This window comes from Leptosomus discolor, chromosome 18, assembly GCF_034619465.1.
Source record: "Leptosomus discolor isolate bLepDis1 chromosome 18, bLepDis1.hap2, whole genome shotgun sequence".
Taxonomy (NCBI): domain Eukaryota; kingdom Metazoa; phylum Chordata; class Aves; order Leptosomiformes; family Leptosomidae; genus Leptosomus; species Leptosomus discolor.
The window spans coordinates 4,633,815-4,655,976 of NC_141408.1; the positions used below are offsets into that span (position 1 = coordinate 4,633,815).

The 22,162-nt window shown below is 44.4% G+C and overlaps 1 protein-coding gene across 1 annotated transcript in view; it reads left to right on the forward strand.

Moving 5' to 3' along the window:
- The first annotated feature begins 13,244 nt into the window (after positions 1-13,244).
- The window catches only part of LOC104351106 (SPNS lysolipid transporter 2, sphingosine-1-phosphate), a 122,071-nt gene continuing 113,153 nt past the window's right edge, over positions 13,245-22,162 (forward strand). Inside the window, exon 1 of the mRNA XM_086475411.1 lies at positions 13,245-13,539. Within this exon, the coding sequence (XP_086331537.1) occupies positions 13,245-13,539 (295 nt within the window). The remainder of the gene's footprint in view (positions 13,540-22,162) is intronic.

Below are 22,162 nucleotides of genomic sequence, written 5' to 3' on the forward strand. Positions count from 1 at the left end.
TCTGGATATTTGAGTATTTCTGCACCACTTCCAAGATGATTAGAGACACTGAGTTCCCCTTGGAAATGCTCATGGATAAGCTGGAGATTGTCAGCATGAGCAAGTTGTATGGTTATAGCCTATAGATATTAGTATGGGCCTTGTACGGGAAACTATCAACTTTTTTTAGGTTGACTGTGAACAAGTGAGGCTTCTGTGGGTTTATCTGTGCAGAGGCTCACACTCATTTGGCTAGCCTCATTTTTTACCATGTTTCCACCAAAGTGGTATTAGTTTCTTATCTCTTCAGGAAGACTTAACTTAGTGACTATTGAATGGGGGAAGAAAGGAAGTGGCTTGTCCAGGGACAGCAATGGAGTCTGTCAGAACTGCATTTATTTATTTGGTATAATTTTTCCTGATGCAGTGCCAAAACCCCAGCTCTCCAGTGAGCTCATTAGATGGAGCTGGGCATTCTTATGGCCTGGATTCAACTCGGGTTCTGCCTCCTATTAAACTAGTTTTTTTCACCCTCTCAGTGATACCTGACAAAAGCAAATCAGCTCCTACCTGTGTGATCCAAACAAGCTGTAAATCAACTCTGCCATGTTTGTGTGGGAGGAGGATGTTTCCAAGTGCTCGGAAGGCAAGCTGCCTTTTAAGAAGGCAGTTACTTTATTATGTTGTTTTCATGGCACACTTCTCCATGGGCTGGATGTGGAGCAGGGCAGGGCTATTCCCATGGTGCTTAGATGTGAGAAAGTTCATCGTATTTCACTGCCCATTCCTCAGGGAGTTCAGTCCACCAAAAACCAAGGAAAACCCAAATGCTAAAAATATTTATATGGAAAAGAAAACCGACAGCACATTCATGTGGTATCAAGGGCCAGCTGCTTTGTGGTGATAAAAGTCCTGTGGCTTGTGTATTGTGAAGGACTTTGCAGTTCAACAAGTTGTGGTTTCTTCAGAGAGAAAGATCTGGCATCTTTTTTCAACAGTAATATTTCCAAGGCTTGGTTTTGCTTCTATAAGCAAAAGCTGAAGATTCAGATTCAAGGGGTATCACTGAGTCTATTTTCATAATGGTAGAAAATGTTTCGCGGATGGGATCAACAGTGATAATAAAATAAGCATTCACAGCTATTATCTTCTCGCTGTTGTCTGGCTGTGGCGCAGTCTAACGCTCACGCAAACAGAACTAATGGCAGGCGCCGGGTTATTTGTTTTTTCTAGCATAAAAGGTTGACTTTATGGTGCAATATCAAACTTCTCAATCTTCCTTGCAACCTGGATATTGAGTAAATTACATCTCTGAAATCCACCTGCATTATCCAGAAAATTCCAAGTATGACAACTGCTCCCCTTTCTGTCTTGTGCTAATGACAAGACAGGCTGTAAGGAACCAGAAGGGGACAGCGCGGAAAAAAGGTTCTGCCAGGTTGGTACTAGAAGGCTTCTCTCTTTTATTAGAATCATATCTGCATAAAATCTTTGTAGTGTTATTAAAGAGCCATATATTACTGTGAACCTGCATATGAAGACAAACCTCCCAGATAATAGACTGAAGAGCAAATGCTATTAAATATAAGGTCAGAAAGTCCTGGATATAATATCTAATAGATTTTTCTCATCAAAATGTGCCTGAATCAACAAGAGATGATATGACTTCAAATATGATTCTTGCAAGTGTTAAGGATATGATAAAGAAGATGCTGAAAAACATTATGCTAGCTTGGGTGATCATAAATTGATTCTATTTAAATTAAATGAAAGGATAAACAAAAGTAGGTTTGCGATTCAGATTTTCTGTTTCAAAGGGAAAACTCATTAGGGAAACCAACATACTTGAATATGGAAAAGGTCTGGAATTTCACTGCCAGCTGTTCTACAAATATTACCAGGATCTCTCCTGAGCACAGGACTCTCCACTCCCACATACTGAAGGAACTGGAATGTAGCAGCAGAAAGTGTTTGAACAAATCTGCCCTTTGAGAACAGGACCATACAGGTGGATAAGAGCGGACAAAACCAGGCAGCACTGAAATGAGGGGAGGACAGTGAGTAACAATATTCCCAACAATACATGTAATCTTATTCAATATTTGTATTGGTTTACATTTATGGAGAATTTTAAAAGGTAACTGAATCGAAATGGATAAAATTCAGCAAGACAAAATGCATGATAATGAAAATACAGACCAACAAGGATTTCTGCTATACACAACATCTAGGTGCCATCAGATGAGGGAGAAGAATAGATGTAGGGGACAGTCAAACGATGGATTTGACCTGCCAGACAGGAAAAATGCAGCTGCAGTTCTAGTAATCAGGAAAGGATAAGGGTGTCAGTGCATTGCACGAAGCAGGAATGAAATCCTACCTAGAATTTTGCATCACGTTCTTAGCTCTGAAACAAGCACAGAAAAAGGTTATCCATTTCCCAGTCATCCTAGGAACCCATTTTATGAGAGAAGGAAAGAGTCTGCCCTGTGAGGGGCAAGATTCCATCTATCAATACACTACAGGAATGAACGACAGGAGGAGAAACATATTTAAACCAAAAGACAGCATTAGTCAAAGAGCAAAAGGGTGTGACTGGGCCAGGAATGAACTTAGTCTGGAAACAAGATAAAAATTTATAATCCTCAGAACAAGGAGGCTTTAAAAGAGTCTCCAAAGTGGAGCTGTGGGAAGAAGAAACTTATTTTAGAAAACAGAGGTCTGGAAGGCCTTCCCAGCCCCATGTTTTATGGAGAGGATGATGCAGATACGACTGAACTAGTTGACATTAAAAGCACCAGGTGCCATCAGGAGATAATTTTTTTCCTAGTTGGTTGGAAACGGAACTATTTTTCCAGAAGCAGCATGCAGGTGGAGTCTGGTTATCTCCATCAGAGTTTACCAAATGCCACTCACCTCTCTTTTTTGGGGTAACTGGGCAACTTTCTGGCCAATACACATTTTGCTACAATGCTTTCAGATCTGCCTGTGAATTGATGTTGAACATAAGTATTCTGAAAGAACACGTGCCAGCCTCTCCCTTTACATTCTCTTCCCCTCGGAGTAGAAAACACATTTCCTGATTCTACAACCAGGCTCTAATTCAATTAAAGGAACTGCTGATGGCAGTTTGTGCAGCTTATGAATGGCAGGAAAGCGTGAGTTGCAGTTGCATTCAACCAGATCCTTCACTGCAAGACACAGACCTCACTTGCAAAGGTTTTATTTTTAATGTTCTTTACAGTGATACTGGTGAACGTGTGAATTCATAAAATACGGCATAGGATACATCTGTGGGAATATGGCTGCTTAAGTCATTTTAGGAAGTGATGCAGGTTGGAGACCTTACAATATTCTTCCTGCTGGAGTGGGTTTTTCCAATATGCAGCCAGGCCTCCGAGAGAGAGAGAGGCTCTGTCTACAACCAAAGTTTTTGAGTAAACTGCAATATAGCAAGAATTGATCTGTGGGAGACTTCATTACCTTAGCTGTGTCTGGGACCTGGTGCTTTGAAGGAAAGTAGGACTCTGTTGTAGGTGTCCAGGCAGATAGCCCTGAACAGCAAGAGAGTGACAGAGTTTCCAAGTGCTACGCTTGTAGACATAATATTACCTTGTTCCTTTTGCCTTGGCTTGCATGGGTATGTGACCAGATGTAAGAAGAGCAGCACGTTGGTCTTGCTGCAGGTTACGCTTCAGGATGAGGCTGGAGAAGATCAGCTCCAGAAGCTCAAATGAGCAGCAGTTATGCTGATGCATGTATCTTAGAAGAACTAGCTGCTAAAAACAGCTAGTTGGAAACAGCAGACTGAAGAAGCTTGTTGCATTCTAGAGAATTAGGCCCTTAAGCAATGCCCTCTAACTTTGTTCTGACTTTGTAATGCTCTGTTATTTAGCAAAGCTTATAAAACTTGCCCTCTCGCCTTATATCAATTGTGGTTCATTATGTTTTGCAGCAATGAGCATAGAAACAGACAAGTGATAAGAACAGTTGTCATTTAGGCTCCTGGGTAGCACCAGTTGCCACTCTAGTTAGTCTCTTTTTTTCCCCCTTTGTACTTGCTCAGAAAGAAAAGCATTTGAACAAACAGAAACACTTGCCCTAAGCTTTATTCTTATTTTTTATATACATGTGTACGTATCTGTGTGTATGTATATACACATGTATAAGCATATGTCTATACACGCTTGAGTTCGACTATATTTAAAAACACATTGTCAGAGCAGATAGGACCTTTTCTGGCCATTTAACCCAACAGCCTCTACGTTACAGCTATAGACCTCTGTAAACTATTTCCTGGTTTGAACTACATCAGTTTTAGAAAAATACTAATTTTAGCTTGAATAATTTTTGGTAAAGTAGAACTGCTACAATTGCTGCTGAATTGGTCCAGCTCATTATTAGTAAATGTGCATCTTGTTTGTTGCTTGTATCGATGTAGCCTCACACTCTAGCTGGTAAGGGCTTTTTTACAGTTTTGTCACACAGATGACTAACAATTGCGTTAGTTTTCCTATGTATATGCACAAAAACCTGTGCAAATCAGCCCTTGGCCTAAAAACCTGAACCCATTTGTGCTTCTTGAATCTGTTGTTATAAAACACCATTCCCAGCCCCTTCATCTTTCTTGCAGCTGGTTCCTGAGTGCTCTTCTAGTTATCATCAGCCTTCGTGAGTGGCAGTCAACAAAACTGCACTTGCTGTGTCAGAAGTAGATGTGACAATGCAATTGAAAGATGCTATCACTTGCTTCCTACTCCAGGTTCCTGGGGTGTTCATAGCCCTTCTGCCTACAGCACTGCACTGGGAACTGACGTTTAATTGACTTTTCACTATCAGCCTAGTCACCTTTCCAAAGGGACTGCTTTCCAGAGTAAAATCCTTTGTTCTGTAAGACCTGTGCTTTGTGTTCCTAGACATTAAAATGTATTATTCCAACTTGACAGGCAACCCAGATCATTCCAGCAGTAAGATCTGCTGTCCTTCTTTACCAAATGCTATAGCATCAGAACATGGTTGTTGATTGCTTCTTCCTTGTCACTAACAAGGTATTAAAACAAACAGCTGAAGTTCCTGAGGGACTCCTTCAGAAATATGATTAGTAATGCATCCCCTCTTACAGTTTGTGACTTGTTAGATAGCCAGGTTTAATTCATTCAGTATGTTGTGGTAAGTCTGAACTGCTGTGGGTCCCAAACCAGCATGTCACACCATACCAAGTTAAGGGTGGTACAAATGACCATTAGAGTGACGTTGCTACCTTTCAGCAGGCAAGCCAACTTTTGATCCCATTAAAATAAAAATCAAATTAATTTGGCAAGTTCTACCTTTCAATAAACTTTTGTTCATTGGTACTAATTATACAATCCCCCTGGTTTTCTATTAATTGAGTCCTATGAAGGCCCTTACGTCACTTAACTCAGGACTGGTGCCAGGCTGGCAGGCCTATATTTGTGTTTATAAAATATTGGCACAACATGAGCGCCCTTCCGGGCTCCTGGAAGTTCTCTCTGTTAACAGTTATCAGCACGGCTCATGTCAGCAGACCAGAGAGCCCTCATCCTGCTTTTTTAACAGTCTGTGAAGTTCTGACTTAAAAGTGTCTGGGCCTTAGTAGTGTCAGACTGCAGCATAGTCTGTTGCTGACAGCTCTGCCCCTTTATCTAATGATGAGGTAGTATACTGTCAACACTACTCTTACGTAAAAATAGACTTGAAAATGAAAATATTGCTTACAGAATATTCTGTGTCCTTTTGCTTCATCATCAATTTGGTTTTTTCCTAGATTCCAATTTATCAAAAGTTGTCTTTTTTATGGTAATCGTATGGGTTTTTATAGCCTCTTTCTCAGTAAATGCATAGCTTCCTAGATTGTTGTAAATCTTTAACTTTTCTCTTGACTAATTGTTTCAGCTTTGTGAAACACTCCCTGTAAAAGCACTATACACTGGACAGGTGATTACTCACTGGCTGTAGTCTTTATGCCTACAGGAAAGATGATCCAGGTGTAAGCATACCTACGTGAAACACAACTAACATTTAGTTATGTGATCAGTTCCCTTTCGTGTTAAAAATGAAGCCTAATCTAAAACTTCTCTGATAGGACACCAGATTGCTTAAACTAAGAAATCGTAGTTGCTAGTAACTTGCAGAGTTGCTGTTAATTCTGTATCTGGCAGATGCAAAGGGACACGTGCGATCTCACTGGGTTTTTTTCCCTCTCCCTCAGCTTTCCACCCCATAAAAGATAAGCTTAAGTTCAAATCTACCTACGCCACGCTGCTTTACTTAGGCTGTGGATTGCGAACTTCCTTCTTCCTCTTTTCTTTTAAGACATGAATGATCTCAGAGTAACTTGGATGTTCTTCTTCAAGTCGCTCTTAAATTCCCTGATCTTGGCTACATCCATACTGTGCTGCCTTCACAGAATCTCACTAGTACCTCTAACCACCATTACCTTGGGGTAGAAACCCAGCTCAGCTTTCTAATTTTGGAGCAGTGCTTTGGCTTTGAGGAATGACTTCCCCCACCCCCTTTCCCCCCATGGTATAGAATTTGCTGTGATATACAAAGAGCTCTTTGACCAATGTCCTTGGTCTCTTTACAAGCTGGGCAAGGCAATCCACTGGTGAAGCAACCCCTGCACGTTCTGGTTTTTTTGATCAAGTGGACCAGTCACCAGTGTGGACTTCAGAGCTTGAAACTGTTGAACCACTAAGAATAATAACTGGTTCCTTCCATCCTAGTTGTCAAATCGTGTCCCATGTAATTGCAAGCAATCATTCAGTCCGAGGATGTAATTGCTGTTAGTCCAGAAGAGCACATCCCCAATATCCTATCATAAACCAAATGGCTTCACTGTAAATGCTGAAAAGGCATGAAAATTACTAAGTGTGAAGTAAAATAAACCCCTCTTCTGATAGCACAGATTGGCCCTTCAGGTGCTGAGGCTATAGATGCTTTTTTCACTGCAAATGCTTCAGCCCACTTGGAGTACTATAAATTCAAGTGGCCCTGATGATGTATTAACATAAATCACGTGAGATTGTGAGACTGGGATTGTAATTTTGGGGACAATGTCCGGGACAATGGATATTTAGCCCTAATTACAGCTCCTAGTATTAAGCTGGAATTTTCCAAGTTGCTCGAGGAAATCTGGTCTTGAAATGAGTTAAGTCAACTTGACTGAGAAAACTATGCAGCTAGAGCTGGACAGTTTCAGCCTATTCCACTTTGTGTGACCTCATCTTTCATCTGTCCTCATGTGGGCAAAAACAAACAGTGGAACCATTTCTGTTCATGCTGGTTTTGTAAGGATCCCCTTCTCATGGCTTGAGCCCTTTTGTAAGATGCCAGGAAGCTGTTTATAAATTGTAACTGCTGGGTCTGTCTTTATTGTTTTGGGATTCCTCTGCTCCCACACGGACATGGCAGTCCTTTCCTAAAATACTGGGGTAGTGCAAGAATGCTATTTCTGTAACTATCGATTCCACACTGGATTCTTAAATGCTAGTTAATCAGACCTCAAGTATTTAGCTGTTCTGAGAAGTGGGACACTAACAGCAAATACGCATGTTATCGTCTGCAGCATCTGACTTCTCTAGTGGGAGGAGGCAGTAGTTCAGGCTCAACATCCATCATTCAAGCATGGGACAAAACTTGCCAAAAATGTGGCATACTAGTAATTGTAGTCCCTGCTGGGACCTGAGGTGAGACCACAAACTCTGCTTATTTGGAGCATTGAGACTCCTCTGAGTATGATGAAGGTCAGTTACTTCTGGAGACGGATCACTGCATGCAACAGTCCTGAACATCAAAGGCCATTCGCTAAGAACCGGCGAAGGACAGTGGTGGTGGTTGCCTGCTGTACCAACTGCCTCTGGGCACGGTGACTGAGCAGTCTGCTGCGCCTGGAGGTTTTTGGTTTGGGGTTTGCATGCATGCTTTACTTGTTGGCTGTGGGGAGGGGAGGGTGTTTCAGGGTACCCTGCACAAAGTGGTTTCAGCACAGCAGTGCCCAGAGCTCTCCTCGGTGAGACATGTTACACGTGAGTGTGGAGGGAAAAGGCTGATAACCAGGGGGTCATCTACGCCACTGAGCGCTGAACACCCCTTAAATAGCTAAAGGGGCTGGTCACTCTAGGTAGAGAACCTGTTTGAGAGAGTGACTGCTGGAAGACATGGAGGTATATGCTAATGTGTATCCCCCTTCGCTGGTGTGGAAGACCTGCTTGATGCTCAGCAGGTCTCCCTGGTACAGCACCTCGCACAGGAAACCTCTGAACTGGATGAGCTTGTAAATGCTGCTGAGTAACATCAGTTGTTAGTAACGGGTTAGTTCCGCTACGAAGTTTCTGAAGAAAAAAGAAGCCAGGAGATACAGTGGGCATAACGGGAATGTAGGGCATAACGGGAACGTAGGGCACAGTGGGAACGTAGGTGTGTAACCGCAGGGTTGTGATTCTTGTTCTTGCAGAGCTGCGATCTGTTTGAAGTCCAGCAGTGGGTAGGGCTAGAGAGTGCTGTCATTGTCCTGTGTTTTGCTCTTGCAGCCCTGATGGCCACCTGACAATACAACCCTTCACAAAATTTGGGCAGGTTAAGGCTTATACCTGGACAACCTAAAATCTGGGGTTTGTGATCCTGTAGTTTCGTGTTCTGTGTAGCTTCATTTTTCTTGAGTGAGACACTCTGTGTGCATCTCTGTGTTTGAATCCTGATTTTGAACTAGATTAAGCAAAATATGGGAAAAGGACAAAAGGTATTTGGAGTCATTATTTGCAGTCTAACATGTTAGACTATTGGAGGCAGTTACTGCTTCTGATAAAAGTGGTGGCTAGACTGGTGTACATTTTGGCAAAGTGTTACTTCAGGGAGACAACAGACAGTTGTGTGATAGAGATTATTGTGACTTTTTGATGTACAAGAAATTATTTTTCCAAGCTTTCTATTAACAGAAGAAGGAATCTGGATTCTAAGTAAGCTGAGCTAGAGATGGAAAAACATTTTCCTTTAATTTTCATTATTTCCAAAACAGCAATGTGATGTCCTCTTGGTGGTTTAGTTTAGTTTCTCAGGCTGTAGTAACTGCCTAGAGTAGGTAAGGTCCAACCTGGTTATCACCAGGGCTCAGGTCTGGGTTTTGCCTTTCACAGGTGGTCCAACCCACCGTTCCCCTCTGCAAACAGCCCCCTCCTCCCTTTCCCTCACAGGTGGTGAGAGAGAAGGCAGTTCCTGACACCTAGCACCAGAGGATCAGCCATTGCCCCTTGGCAGAGAAGGTAGCAGGCTGGGCATGAACTTCCTGTAAGCCAGGCCTAGCCCATGGACCAGCTACTGGACTACATCACCATAGTTAATACTGGTGTGCCAGCAAATGTGGCTTTGTTTCCTCCAAGACAAATTATAGCTGTTGGCAGACAGAAGTGCTTTTGCTCACACTGACCACCTCTTGAACTCTGGAGATGGGGCAAAATCAATAAGGGCAGACTAGGATAAAATAAAATAAACACTTTCAAGCTTTTAAGATACTAACAAAATAATGAAAGCAAGAAAATAATCCCTGAAGGGATATGCTCTGACTGCCCTGGGAGAGACCAGGGCTACTAATGAGTGATTTTGTTCTTTTCCTTGTTGAACACTCAGCAAGATGTCTGCAAGTAGCTTTCGGCAGAACCTGGCTAAGGACTTGTGCATGGAAATTTCACTTCGTCTCATCTGGACAGCATATCTGTGTTTGAAGCCACTGGGACAAGACAGTGATGGGGTATGGGCCGAGGTGCTTTTAAAGACATGCCCAAGGCTACATTACTTCTCTGCTGAAAGGCTGCTGATTCTCTTATCCCTAGCTAATATCTGTTAGCTGGAATCTACAGAAACTGGCCAAAGCTCATTCTGGAGCAGAGATGACATGCATAATCAGGAAGAAGCAGAAGGACGAGCTAGCTAAGTTCAGACTTGCTTTTAATTGTATCTACACACCTCTTGGTAGTGTTCCCAGTGTAAGGGAGCTTCCTAGCTTAGACAGAACACAGTACCACCATTTTCTAGAAAGATGCTGTCCACTTTTATCACCAAGGCTATGAGAACACTACTGTTTTGCAGTCACCATTTCAAGATGATGTTGGTGTAATGTGCTTTTGTAGGGGCTATGCTGAGATCCATATAGTGACTGAAGCGGGTGCTGAAAACATTGTGTGCTTGGGAAGCCGAGTAAGAACTCTTCAGGGTTGGGACTTTAACCCATCTAGCCTGACCTCCTATATCATCAAACTACAGCCAGTTCTCTCTGTGTGGAGTGCAATAGCTAATGTCTGAGTTCAGTAATGCACTTTGTAGGAAGGCAATCAACCTGGATCCAAGGACATAAAGGGACAGAGAATACACCCCTTCTTTAGCATTTTGTTCCAGAGGATAATCACTCTGCAACAAATGTGAACCAGATGATTCATTAGGATTTTTCTAACTCCAGCTCTCAGCCGTTGTTCTGGTTCCTGCTATGCCTTTTCCCACTTGATTAGAGCTCTTAGAACTGGCATTTTTCTCCCCATGATAGAACTTGCACACTGTAATCAAATCGCCTCTCAACAACCTGTAACAGCAAAACCCAGCAATGTCTTTAAGCTAGAATCTACCCTGTTCCTCTTAAGGGGTAGTAACCAGTGATTTTAGCAGTTCAGTCATGTGAATCATCCTGCCAGTAAAGCCAATTCCATCACATTTTTCCAGTTCCCTCTGCTTTTCCTTTACATAAATCTCATGACATGGATGCACTGGCATCTGCTCTGTTTGTCTGTGAGTTTCCATGCACAGTTGAGGGTGCTAGGGTTGGCTGTAAAACCCTGCATGTCCACATAACCCACTGCCTAACCAAGGCCTCTTCGTGCTATATCTGCAGATGCCTCTGAGCTGCAACTCCTCTACGTCAGAAATAAAGGGATGCTCTTGCAGGCCCCTTCAGTCCTGCATTGCTCCGTGTTCGGTGGCGATCAGAAGCCTGCCTGAACTTTGGAGCATGTATGCTGACCTTTAATAGTAAATTGGTATTTGGGCTGGTTTCTCTTTTCTTGTGGGTTTGCTGGATGGAGGGGATTTGGAGAAGTCACTCCCAACCTTTTTAGGCAGCTATTTTAATGTGCAGTAAGTCACACTGGCTTCAGTGTCAGCTGTGTTTGTGTGCTTGGTATTGCTTACAAATGAAAAGAAAGAAATGAAATTAAACTTTCATTTCTTAAGAATAACTGTGCTTTCTTAATTGCTTTCAGGGGAACCATTTGATCCATAGGACTAAGGTCTTTAATTTTGCCTTACCTTTTAATCTTGTTAACATCTTCTGACCATTGTTTTCTGTGTGCAAAGCCCAGCGGTAGCCCGAGCAGTGGAAAAAAAAAAAAAAAGAGTGAAATAGACTTTGGAGCAGACCATACATACTTGAGGGCTCCTGGACACTTTGGCTGGTCTCTGTGGAACTCCTTAACGCCGTAGTTCAGCTGTATTTACATCCAACTGAAAGAACGCACAAGTTTTGCCTCCACTGCTGGGCAAGCTGTGTGGTCTTTGTGAAGCCATTTCACCACCCCACCCCCCCTTTCCTTTTCCTTTCCTTCCCTGTATTTTTTTTTTTTCCTTTTGGGCTATACAATATTCTGGGTGAGCACTGTCACCTGACCACATTATACCACTTGAATTCTGAAATTAGTGGGAATGTGAAGGAGCAGTTTTGTTAGTATAACCTTTACCACGCAGTCAGTCACATCTGAGCTGCAGATGCTGCCGTGAAGTAAAAAAATGATTCCCTAGACTTCGACAAGTCAACCAGAACATTATCCTATGTTAATCCAACTGTGTTCTTTCCGTTACTGAAACTAGCTGTGGAATATCTGTGCTGACCTGTTCTCAACATAAAAACGTCACTTACCTCTATTTGGGAGTGTCATGTGTCATCAGAAAAGGTGCTTGCTGCTTTCCTCAACGGCGCGTTGCTCCAACAGTGCTGAACTGCACGCTGACTCACCAGAAAGTGCCCTTTTCACCGGCAGCATTCTGGGGGTTCCTGTTGCAGTATCTCACCAGATTACTGGCATAGTCCGGCCCTGGTGCGGGCTCTGTGGAAAGGGTGTGACAGAGCCAGGTATGTTGAGCACACACACACCGCATTGTGCTGTCAGCAACTCTGGTTTCATTGGGGGTTTTGTTTAAATGCGTATCCTGGAGACAAAGGCTTTAATCACGATACAGTTTCGGATGATCAACAAACTGAAAGAAATCCGAAATTGGAAGCTACCATTCTTGGACAAGTGCACGTTAGCTTTCCAGCAGCCAGTTTATTTTTCTGTTTTTAGTTAGCTATTGTAGTTTTACTACAGGTGCGACAGGCTGGAGCCACTCTGGTTGTGAACACTTTTATCTCTTTGAAGACTTCTCCTTTTGAAATGAGATTTCTCTTGGCCATTCTTAGCTTAAAGGTGGAACTTTACAGGAAGCGGGATGAAACTGTTTTCAGCGGGAAGAATTTGGGAGCAATTTTACTTCCTTTGAAGGTGCAGGCTGTCCTGAACTAACTCCTGCACAATAGGAAAACCGTCTGGGGCCAAGCAGAAGCTGGGCGGGTGGCAGCGCGTTCCCGCCCGCCCTCACCCTGCCTCGTCCCTTCCCGGGCAGCAGGCCGCTTGTGATGGTGGGCGGCTCTGGGGCTTGGAAAGCAGGCAAGGAGATATATTTCTTTTATTATATTTTTTTGTACGGATTTGTTCTTAAAACCAGATCTGAGGGTGGGCCTGTGCGGCCCACGTGGAGCTCACGGCCGGATACGAGCCAGCGTTGCCCAAGCCCTTGCTGTTGTTCGGCGGGTTTTCTGCCAGGTCACCACCCCGCTCTGCCAGCCGGCGGGTCCTGAGCCCCTCCGCAGCGCTGCAGGCTGCTAAAGCCGGGCAAAGCGAGCGGATCGCTCGGCCCCGGCAGGTCCGACCGGGCTCCCGCGGCCGCCGGCGGCCCCGAGGCGCGGCCCCGAGGCGCGGCCCAGGGCGGGCTGAGGGGACCCTTCCCCTGCCCCGGCGGGGGCGGGGCGCGCGCGGCTGCGCGCGGCCGCTGAGGCGGGTCGGGGAGCTCGCGGGGGCGGAGCCTGCGCCGGGCTCCGCCCCCGCCTGGGCAGCTGTCACAGTCGTCGGCGGCGGCCGGTCCCCGGGCAGGCGGCTGGGGCGGCCGCGGGATGCGGCGCTGAGCGCGCACCGCCGGTCACTGCGCGCCGCGGTTGCCTCCCGCAGCCCATGATGTGCCTGGAAAGCGACGGCTCCTCCGGCAGCAGCCCGGGCTGCGGCGGGCGGCTCCGAGCCGGCGACGAGGAAGAGGAGGAGGACGGCGAGCGGGGCTGCTGCGGCCGGGGCGCCGAGGGCGAGGTGCAGACCCTGTCGGGCAGGATGAACCCGCCGGCGGCCGGCAAGCACCCCGAGCGCTCGGCCGTCCGCCACAAGGCGCCGAGCCTCGGCCGGGCCCGGGTGGCGGCCGCCGGCATCCTCAGCGTGGGCAACGTGCTCAACTACCTGGACCGGTACACGGTGGCAGGTGAGGGCACCCCTCGGCGGCGCTCCCCGGGAGGGCGCCCGGGCCCGCTGCGGCGGGAGACACCCCCTGCCCAGCCTCCGCCCGGGCACGCTGCGGCCGCCTCCAGCCCCATCGCCCCGCCACGGTAGGGCCGTCCCGGGGGCGGGCGGCGGGGCTCGCCCACCGAGCCGGGCCGGGGGCAGCGGTTCGTCGTGCCCGGGCTGGAGCAAGTCGTGAGGGATGTGGCGTGGCCGGCTGCGGCTGGCGCCCCTGGGGCAGCCCCCTCGGTATTGTTCCCTAGTTTGTCCGAATTTTATCGCCAATAACAGGAGGTGTCCTTTGTTTGTCTGGGCTCGATGGCGGGGCGCTTCCAGACAGGGCCGATGCCGGGCAGGGCTGGCGAAGGCGGAGGTGACTTTATGTGGTTCTGCGGGCTGATGGGAGAAGCGTTATTGATCGCGGGGCTGGTGTAAAGGCTGCGGGTGACAGGTGCCGCGGTGTCACAGGGACGGCCCGCGGCGGGGGGGCAGAGAGGGACGCGACCGCTTCTCCTCTGGCGGGGCACCTCGCCGTGGGGCGGGTCACCCGTGCCCTGGCTCTGCCGAGCCCCGCCAGCACGGTACACCGGGCTGCCCTTCAGCCCTGGCCCGAGGAGGGTCCCCCCTCGGCAGCAGTCACAAGTCGGTGACCACGGAGCTGCCGGGTGGTTCCCGCGGGCTGGCGGAGGAGCGGTCCGCAGGGGCAGAGCCAGGCGGCTGCACCGCACTTCGCAAAGAGCCGGTTTTCTCGAGGTGAACGTCTTAAATCCGTGCAGCCCCTGACGGGAGCGCTTTGCTGCAGGAAGGCACTGTGTGCGAGTGCTACTGCTGCGGAGCTCAGCTCTGAAACCAGTGCGTGTTGGGATGTTTACGGCACAGCCCCTGGAGGGGACTCCTCGTTTATTCTTGTCAGGCAATAACAGCGGGGAAGAAGATGATTACTGAACTTTTTCTAATTAGAAATGAAGTAGGCTTGTTGGTATTCAACTGTCTCATGTAATTAAAATATAATACATATTCTGTGTTTGGCAATACTGATAATTTTATCTTCAGAGCTTATGAGGAGGTTTGTGCATGTATAAATTTTGCTCTATGCATATACATAATCGCTAGGACTCAATGTGGTATTAAACAAATCAGATATTTGTTTATACTGCATTAAAATAATGTATGTTTGTAGGGCAGTAATAAAGTGCAAGGGACATAAATCTAGTCACTGGTGTCAGAATAAGTTGGCCAGGTTGGCTTTGTTTTGTCTGGGGTAAGGAGATGGGGAGGATTAGAACGAAAATGTGGTTGACACTGCTGTGGCTTTTTTATTATTATCTTTAGACAGGGCTTGCTCCTTCAGGAGGTGTAAAGGCCAGTGTTGGGGAGTATTGAGTAATGCAGCGGGTAGTCAGTGTGTTACAGGAGGAAGCTTGAAGATACAAGGTTAATCTGTTACTATTGCAGGAAACTGTAGTTTGTTCCCTCTCCCTCAAATAGGAATCCTCTAGTAGAGAGTTTTACCACAAAGCACCATTTTCATTTAGCGCATGGAAAGTTTCTTTTTCAGGAAGCTATCCCCACCGCCCCCCTGCCTCATGCAAACTTTTTTTTTTTATTTAAATCACTATCTTGTTCATGTATTTGCTCTAGTACTGCCAGCAAGTCCTTTGTCATCTGATTTTTCTGCCTGCAAGAGTGGAAGGCATGGGATGCTTTGGCAAAGGAAGGGAGAAGCATCTTCATTTCTGAGAAGGCTGGAAAGTGCCTGAGCAAACAGGATAAAAAGCCTGCCTACTCTAAGGTAGCATTGCTAGTCCCAGTGCAACGATTGCCAGCATTTCTAGGATAAGCTCTGGTTTTACAGTGCTCAATAACTGCCCTGTGGAACTTATCTGTTAGTGTCCAGCTTGATATCAAAGCTTTAAGATCTCGGGCATCAGACTTTGGGGACAGAATAAAATTTTGTGTGATCTTTTTGTCTTCTGTCAATTGGTATTTATTTTTCAAAGGTGTTTTTAAAAGTCCTAATCCAAAACAAGGAATCATTTAAATCTAGTCTAATAGAAGAGTTGTGGTAATAAAAATAATGTGTTTTGAGCTCAAAACTGACTTTATTATAAAGTCTTGTCTAAAAGCAATCTTTGCTTTTGTATTTTGAGTCTTGGTGCATACCGCATGCTTAGGTGACGTGCACTTGCATATGAATCAAGCTAGCACTTTGAATATTCAGCTCATGTCTCAAGACAGGTAATAATTAGTGAATACAACTCTTCAGACCTTCAAAGTACATTTCAATTATGAATTGTTGCAGCAACGTAATAAGGGAGTTTAATGCTAGCCACGTTATGGCAGGGGAAGTAGCATCAGAAGTTATGATTTACCTAAGGCCAGTGAACTGTTGTGAGAACTGGAATTAATTTCTGGTTCCAGCTCTATTTGAAACAAGTGTTAGAAGAGCAGCAATACCAATGGAAACTGGTTCCTGAGGATTTGTGTCTCTAGGGTGATCCCTCCTGTGGGTTCTCTGACGTCAAATAGGAGTTGACCTTTGTCATTAACCTTTCTCTTCTTGTCTTATAAGAGCCTCTCCTCTACCCAACAATTTTTTTAAAATGAAAGTGTTGAGAGCTTTGGGACTTCTTTCTGCTGTCAAATTTAGTCAAAAGCAGGTCAGTGGACTCAAAAGTGATTAGTAGGCAGCTGACAGATGGATATAAGCAAACAGAGAATCCAGTTGTATGGGCACAATGCTACATGTACCTCTTCTATCTTCCTTGAAAACTTGGTTGCAATCATTTTGGTCTTCCTGGTCACAAATGCAAGTATATAAAAAAAGCAAGTATATATTTAGTGTGTGTGTGTGTGTGTATATATATATATATATATAAAAATAAGTATATGCAAGTGTATATTTAGTCACTAGAAAAAAAAGATCATATATGGAAGTCTTTGTTGCAGATGTAATTCCCTGGGCATCTTCCACCATTTTCTAACATCACCACACAGAAGCTGGATAACGTGCATCCAGTCAATGCAAGGAGATCTTACGTAATAGAAAGAACTAGGCTGCCCTCTCCCACAGCACATCTTGCTCTTAAAAGTAAAAAGGAAAGGCTTCTGCTTTGCTGTAAAGTAAACAGCAAATGTGGTATTTCTTGGTGTTTACGCTCTGGATACAAAGACATTGCATATAATGAGTTGTTCTTGGGTAATCTTTTTTCAGGTGCAACAAGGAAGTAGCTGCCTGTTCCTTAGTGTTGGTTTGATGGACAAAGTGAGTTTAGGATGGGATGTGCCTTTTGGTATCTTGGGATGTTCCATGACAGGACTTGAGTGCTGTTTCTGAGATACAGGACATAGACAGCTTCACACCAGACACCAAGTTGCAGCTCTTTGGGGAATATGTGATGAAACTGGGTCTCTGCTGAGGGCTGGCCTGCTGCTTATGGTTTAAGAATAGGTTTCTTCCAATACTTTATAGATAAAAAGCCTGTGCAATAGTAGTGGATGTTTCAATAATGACCTTTTGTTTACACAGAGTTGGAAATTTCCAGTGTGTATGGGGAATTTTAAAATATAATGATATTTGGGAGAAGCTGTCCCAGACAAAAAGTGGGAGTGCCTCCACTGTGGCTCTTCTAAAGAAAAGATTGAAAACTCTGTGCTGAACGCTACTGACTTGAAGGGAAATGATCCTCTGCAATTTTCTTAATAGGTCTTTGATCATACCGAAAACAGTTGCCTGTGGAAAAATCATTCTTTCAAGAGCTGTGATATTTTGCTGCTATTTGGGAAAGCAGAGAGTAAGGAAAGGGGAAAACTAGCAGTAATGAAACCATTGTATATTACCTGTGAAACTACAGCATTTCAACCATCTGGTGATGCTGGGACATACCTTCTTCCTTAATGAAGTTTTGGGAAAAGTCATCTTACCTTCAGAAGCTTGGAATGTGGTTTCACAATTATGCCATGGATGACCTTTTACTATGCCTGCTGTGACGATGAAAATAGTCTTGCTTCATTAGGGTGTCACCTCCACCTTCTAATTCAGACGCTACTTCCTGGCATTTCTGTAGTGCCTTTAATTTAAAGGTAATGATTTAATTAAGCTGGAGAGCTACCCAGCAAAGTAAACGAGTCTTGCTATCCCACTACAGAAGGGAAACAGAGTTGTAGAGTGTCGGTGATTTGCCTGTGGAAACGTAGTTAGTGGCAGAGTCTTGGCTGGTATTAGTTCATCCTTGAGGTTCCCTGTCCCTGTGACACAGTATGCCAAAGGCTTTGGTCTGCTGTTTTTGTCCTGTAAATGTCTGTAACTTGCTAATAACCATATTTGTGTTAATTAGCCTCTCATTACAACACATAGTTGCAAATCAAATACCATTCTTTGAAGATGCATACATGCAAATGTTTATGGAAAGTTGAAAGTCAAGTTTAGAACTATGTAGTACAGGCTGTAACTGAAGGGTTAGGAAAGGTTCAACACTAATTCTCAAGTGCAAAGACATTCGACAGGTTATAAGCCAAAACTGCTCCTCTTTACTTGTGATCTCACATTTGTGACTGTAATATGTTGCCTCATAGGATGTTTCATACTGAATGAGCTTCTTGCAGTCTGAGATCTCATATATGTAACGGGGTAAAGAGAGCCCCTTACCCCCTTGTAACAGGGCTAGCTCAGTGCTTACAGCTTCCTGGGAGAAACCATTAAGTGGCAGTGCAAGCTCTTCATTTTTTTGTATCTTGTTGGGCTAATCTCAACCTCACATCAGCTGTGGATGGAGTGTAATGCTGGAAAAACCTACGTGAGCCAGCAGTGCCACCAGCTCACGCATGTGAGAATTTGCAAAAGGATGACAATGTTTTGCTTGGATGATAGGTACCTGTTACTGGCTCAAAATTCAAGAAGTGCTGCACTGTGAGCAGAAGCTGGAAGGACTGAACCTCATGCACTTCAACAGCAGGCGATAGAAAGCACTCTGCAGCACAATGACAAGGACTGAATAGTAGCATCTAGTTCTGTAACGTCGTGTTTTCCCTGTGTGATGGGCTTTATTGCATAGTCAGCTGCTTCCTGTTTGCTGGTGCTTATGCGAGTTGGCAGGATTTGTTCCAGCATATTTTACATTTCAAGTGAAGTCTTACTGTGTTTAATCATAGTATTTTTCTTCCTTGTGATGTAGGTTTGCCAGATAGTAACTATCTTTGTTATTATGTGCAGATTTTCCTGTTTGACTCTGAGATCCTCTTTCATGCATGTTGATTAATTTTATCCCCCAAAGCATCCAAGTCTTCACAGTCAGTGAATGTGGCCTTTATTACACTGAGTTAAGATACTCATAAATATTGAGTGTGTTCTTAAGAATAATGTGATGATCTTACTAGTCCCTTGATCTCTGAGACTGTCAATAGCAGAAGCTGTGTGGAAAAGCTTCTCTGGTCAAAAGTATGAGAATTCTGTAATCATTTCTTCAGGACTTTTCAAATACTATGGCAAGCTGTCATAGCGTTAAATTCCATCAGGCAACTTGTTTTCAGTTGTTCCTATTTATGATACATGTATCCTTTATTGCTTCTGGTAGACTGCTTCAGAAGCAAATAAGCTGCCAACTAGGTAGCATGGTGGGCTACTAAGTTCAATAGATGTTGTTAAAAGCTGGCAACTTTTCCCCTAATATGAAATCCCATAGCTCTTGCTTGGGCTTTCAAGTGCTGAGGAATGTGTGATTGAAAGGTGTTATAATGTGTCGCCTGAATCAAATAAGGTTTGTAAAAGTCCTGAGGTTCCTTATAACTGTTAATAAAGGTTCATGGTGCCTATTCAGGAGATACAATGGGAAACCATAATTTTGTTTTACAGCTAGAAATTAGGAAATTCAGAGATAAGAACTCTAGCTGAGTTGCGTGTTTGCATCATCATTGCTTTGTGTGTATTATAGACCAGCACATCATTTTGCAGCTTCCACTGAATCAGGTGGTGCACCCAAGGTACTTATAATCTGTGTATATCCAGAGATACCGGAGGGCTGTATATCATGGATGGGAGAGTCTGAAGGAGACAAGAGACAGTATTGGTTAGTGTAAGGGGCCTCAGGAGATCAGCAGGTATGGTTTCTTTGGTAGACAGCCTAGCCAAAGAGCGAGGAGGGATTTGAGGGAAGAGAATGGTAGCTTTCAGCAAGTGTTCTCACAGACAGCATCTGCCAAACACGATGAGCATCTCAGGAGAAAGTGTGAAGGTGTCTGTTGGAAATGGATGAAGGAGGGTGATGCCCTTCTGCTGTTTGAGAGAGTTTTCTGAAAATTAGCACTAGGGATACAGGGTGATGAGTGTTCTAGGAAAAAAAAAAAACAACAAAACATATGTTCAAAATGAGTTCTACAAAGGGCCTGTGAAGTGCCTAAGGGGCCATGGAAATAAATGGGGGTTGAGCAAAATGGGCTTGGGCTGAGAGCTCAGAGAGGTGTAAGTGAGGTGAACAATTCCTGGTGGTTTCCAGAGAAGTTTGGGAACAGAACTTGGCATGGACCTCTCTTGAAAATTGTGGTTTTGGTGAACTGGTCTGAAATTCTTGGTCTGAAAGTCAAGGAGCAAGTCTGAGATAGGTACAGGCAAAACAAACAAACAACAAACACCCAAACCCTTAGTTCTGAGCTCTTAACTGCTAGAACCTTCTTGAGTTTGGTACTATTAAAATAGTTCACCATGCTATTCGTAGACTGGATGAATACTTTACCTAGAACTGACATGCACATTAGGCATCTCATACACATTTTTTCTTTTTTTGACACATCTGTTTTCATTGTTATTTTATGGGTGTTTCTCTTATGTAACCCAGCTATTTCTGTAGGGTTGCAGGGAAAGGAAGTGAAAGGGAGGGAACACTAATTTCCGTGCTTCTGGTTTTACAACAGTATAAATAATCAGGAAAGTGAGAATGTAAGAGATCCTGGGCAACTGAAGGGATGTAGAATCCTTCACTTCTGAGGTCATTCCTTTGGACCTATTGCCAGTCAGGAGTGGCTGAAGGTTTCTTTTGGGAGGCCCTTGAATGAGCTGTTCAGGACCCTCCCGTGGTCTGTTTCCACTCTTCATGATGCTGTGTTTCATGAGAGCCTCCGCACAAGACATGGCTGGGAACCACCATGTTATCTCTCAAAATATAAAATGACTGAGTAAGGCATTCAGTTCTTCTGTCAGGCCGATCCTTCTACACAGCAGTGAAGGATGGTGTGAGAACAGTGTAGCTGCTCCCACCTATTCTGTACTTCTGTTTTTGAGGGAATAAATATCAATCGTCCTTCTCCAGAACTGTTGATGATCTGCCACAACTGAAGTCATAGAGCAATTTAGCTGAAGAGAAGGGAGAGAAATAGAGAAGAAAAACTCAGCTTTATGCCTTGCCAGACATAAATTCAGGCTTCAGCAATATGAACATACCAAGGTTATGTTGTTGTTGAACAATATCATCTCCTACAGGCTTTTCAGGCTTTTTTTTTTTTTTTTTTTTTAATACACTTCCTATGCTTCTGCTGGTGGCCAGCAACTGCAGTGGCTGAACAGAACAGTGGAGGGAAAAGATCAGAGTTTACACGGAGAATAGCTGCAGTAGCAGCTTGGAGCTTGGCTGGCAGAATGAGACAACCACATGCTGGAATGAAAATCTTTTCAGCCTTGGCATGTGATGATGTTTTTTTATTTTAAGGCTGCATTGAACCAAAACTGCAGTAATCCATTTTACTCCTTGTTCAGACTTCTGCCAATAATTATGTAAATAACAGAACACAGTTAATTATTTGTTTCATAGCTTCCCATTTTCTTTATTTGTTAGAAACATGTCATTATTGTCTTGGAACGTGAGCCCTGTGTTCTTGGCAACATGGAAAACAACAAGAGTGGGTGAACTGACAGAGTCAACAGGACTTCTGTGTGAAGCCTGCAGGGCTTGAATTAAACCTAGCCGAAGGTTAACTTTGATTCATATGGCTGTTCTATGATTTGATGATCTGCTCGCTCTGCATATTCTCATTTCATAGAAGTGGTCCTTTGGGAGACTGTGCCAATGAAGCAGTACAGATCTGAAAGGAAGGGTTGTGTCCTGTTGTTGATTTGCAGTCTTCACTTCTTTCTGCCTGTCACCTCTGTATTTCATGATTTGTGCCTTTGTTGTAGTGATGACCTTGGACGTTTGGCATTTATGCTGGCATATATAGTTGCTTAGCACAGTTCTGCTACCAGGTGTGCAGCTTGGGAAGTTTACAAACCCCTGTGTGCTCTTGCTGTATATCTCTTCAGTGAGACTTTTTGTTTGAAAAGTGAGACTATGACAGGATTTTTTTTTTTTTGCATAAGGTACAATATTCTCATTTTTACATGTACCCTTTATTGCTGGGTAGTTTTCTCCAACAGGCTTGTGCTTGTAAACTTTATCCCAGCTAGACCCACTGAGGCTTGGCTGTCCCGAGCATCACGAGTTAAACAATTTGATGTGACATCAGCTGACCAGGTTACACCAGTATCCAGGCTAATTGAGCAGGTTGGTGTATGAAATGTTGGTTATGGGACAGTGAATCAAGGCTGCTTAAGCACTTTGGGGCAGGGACTAATTTTGTGC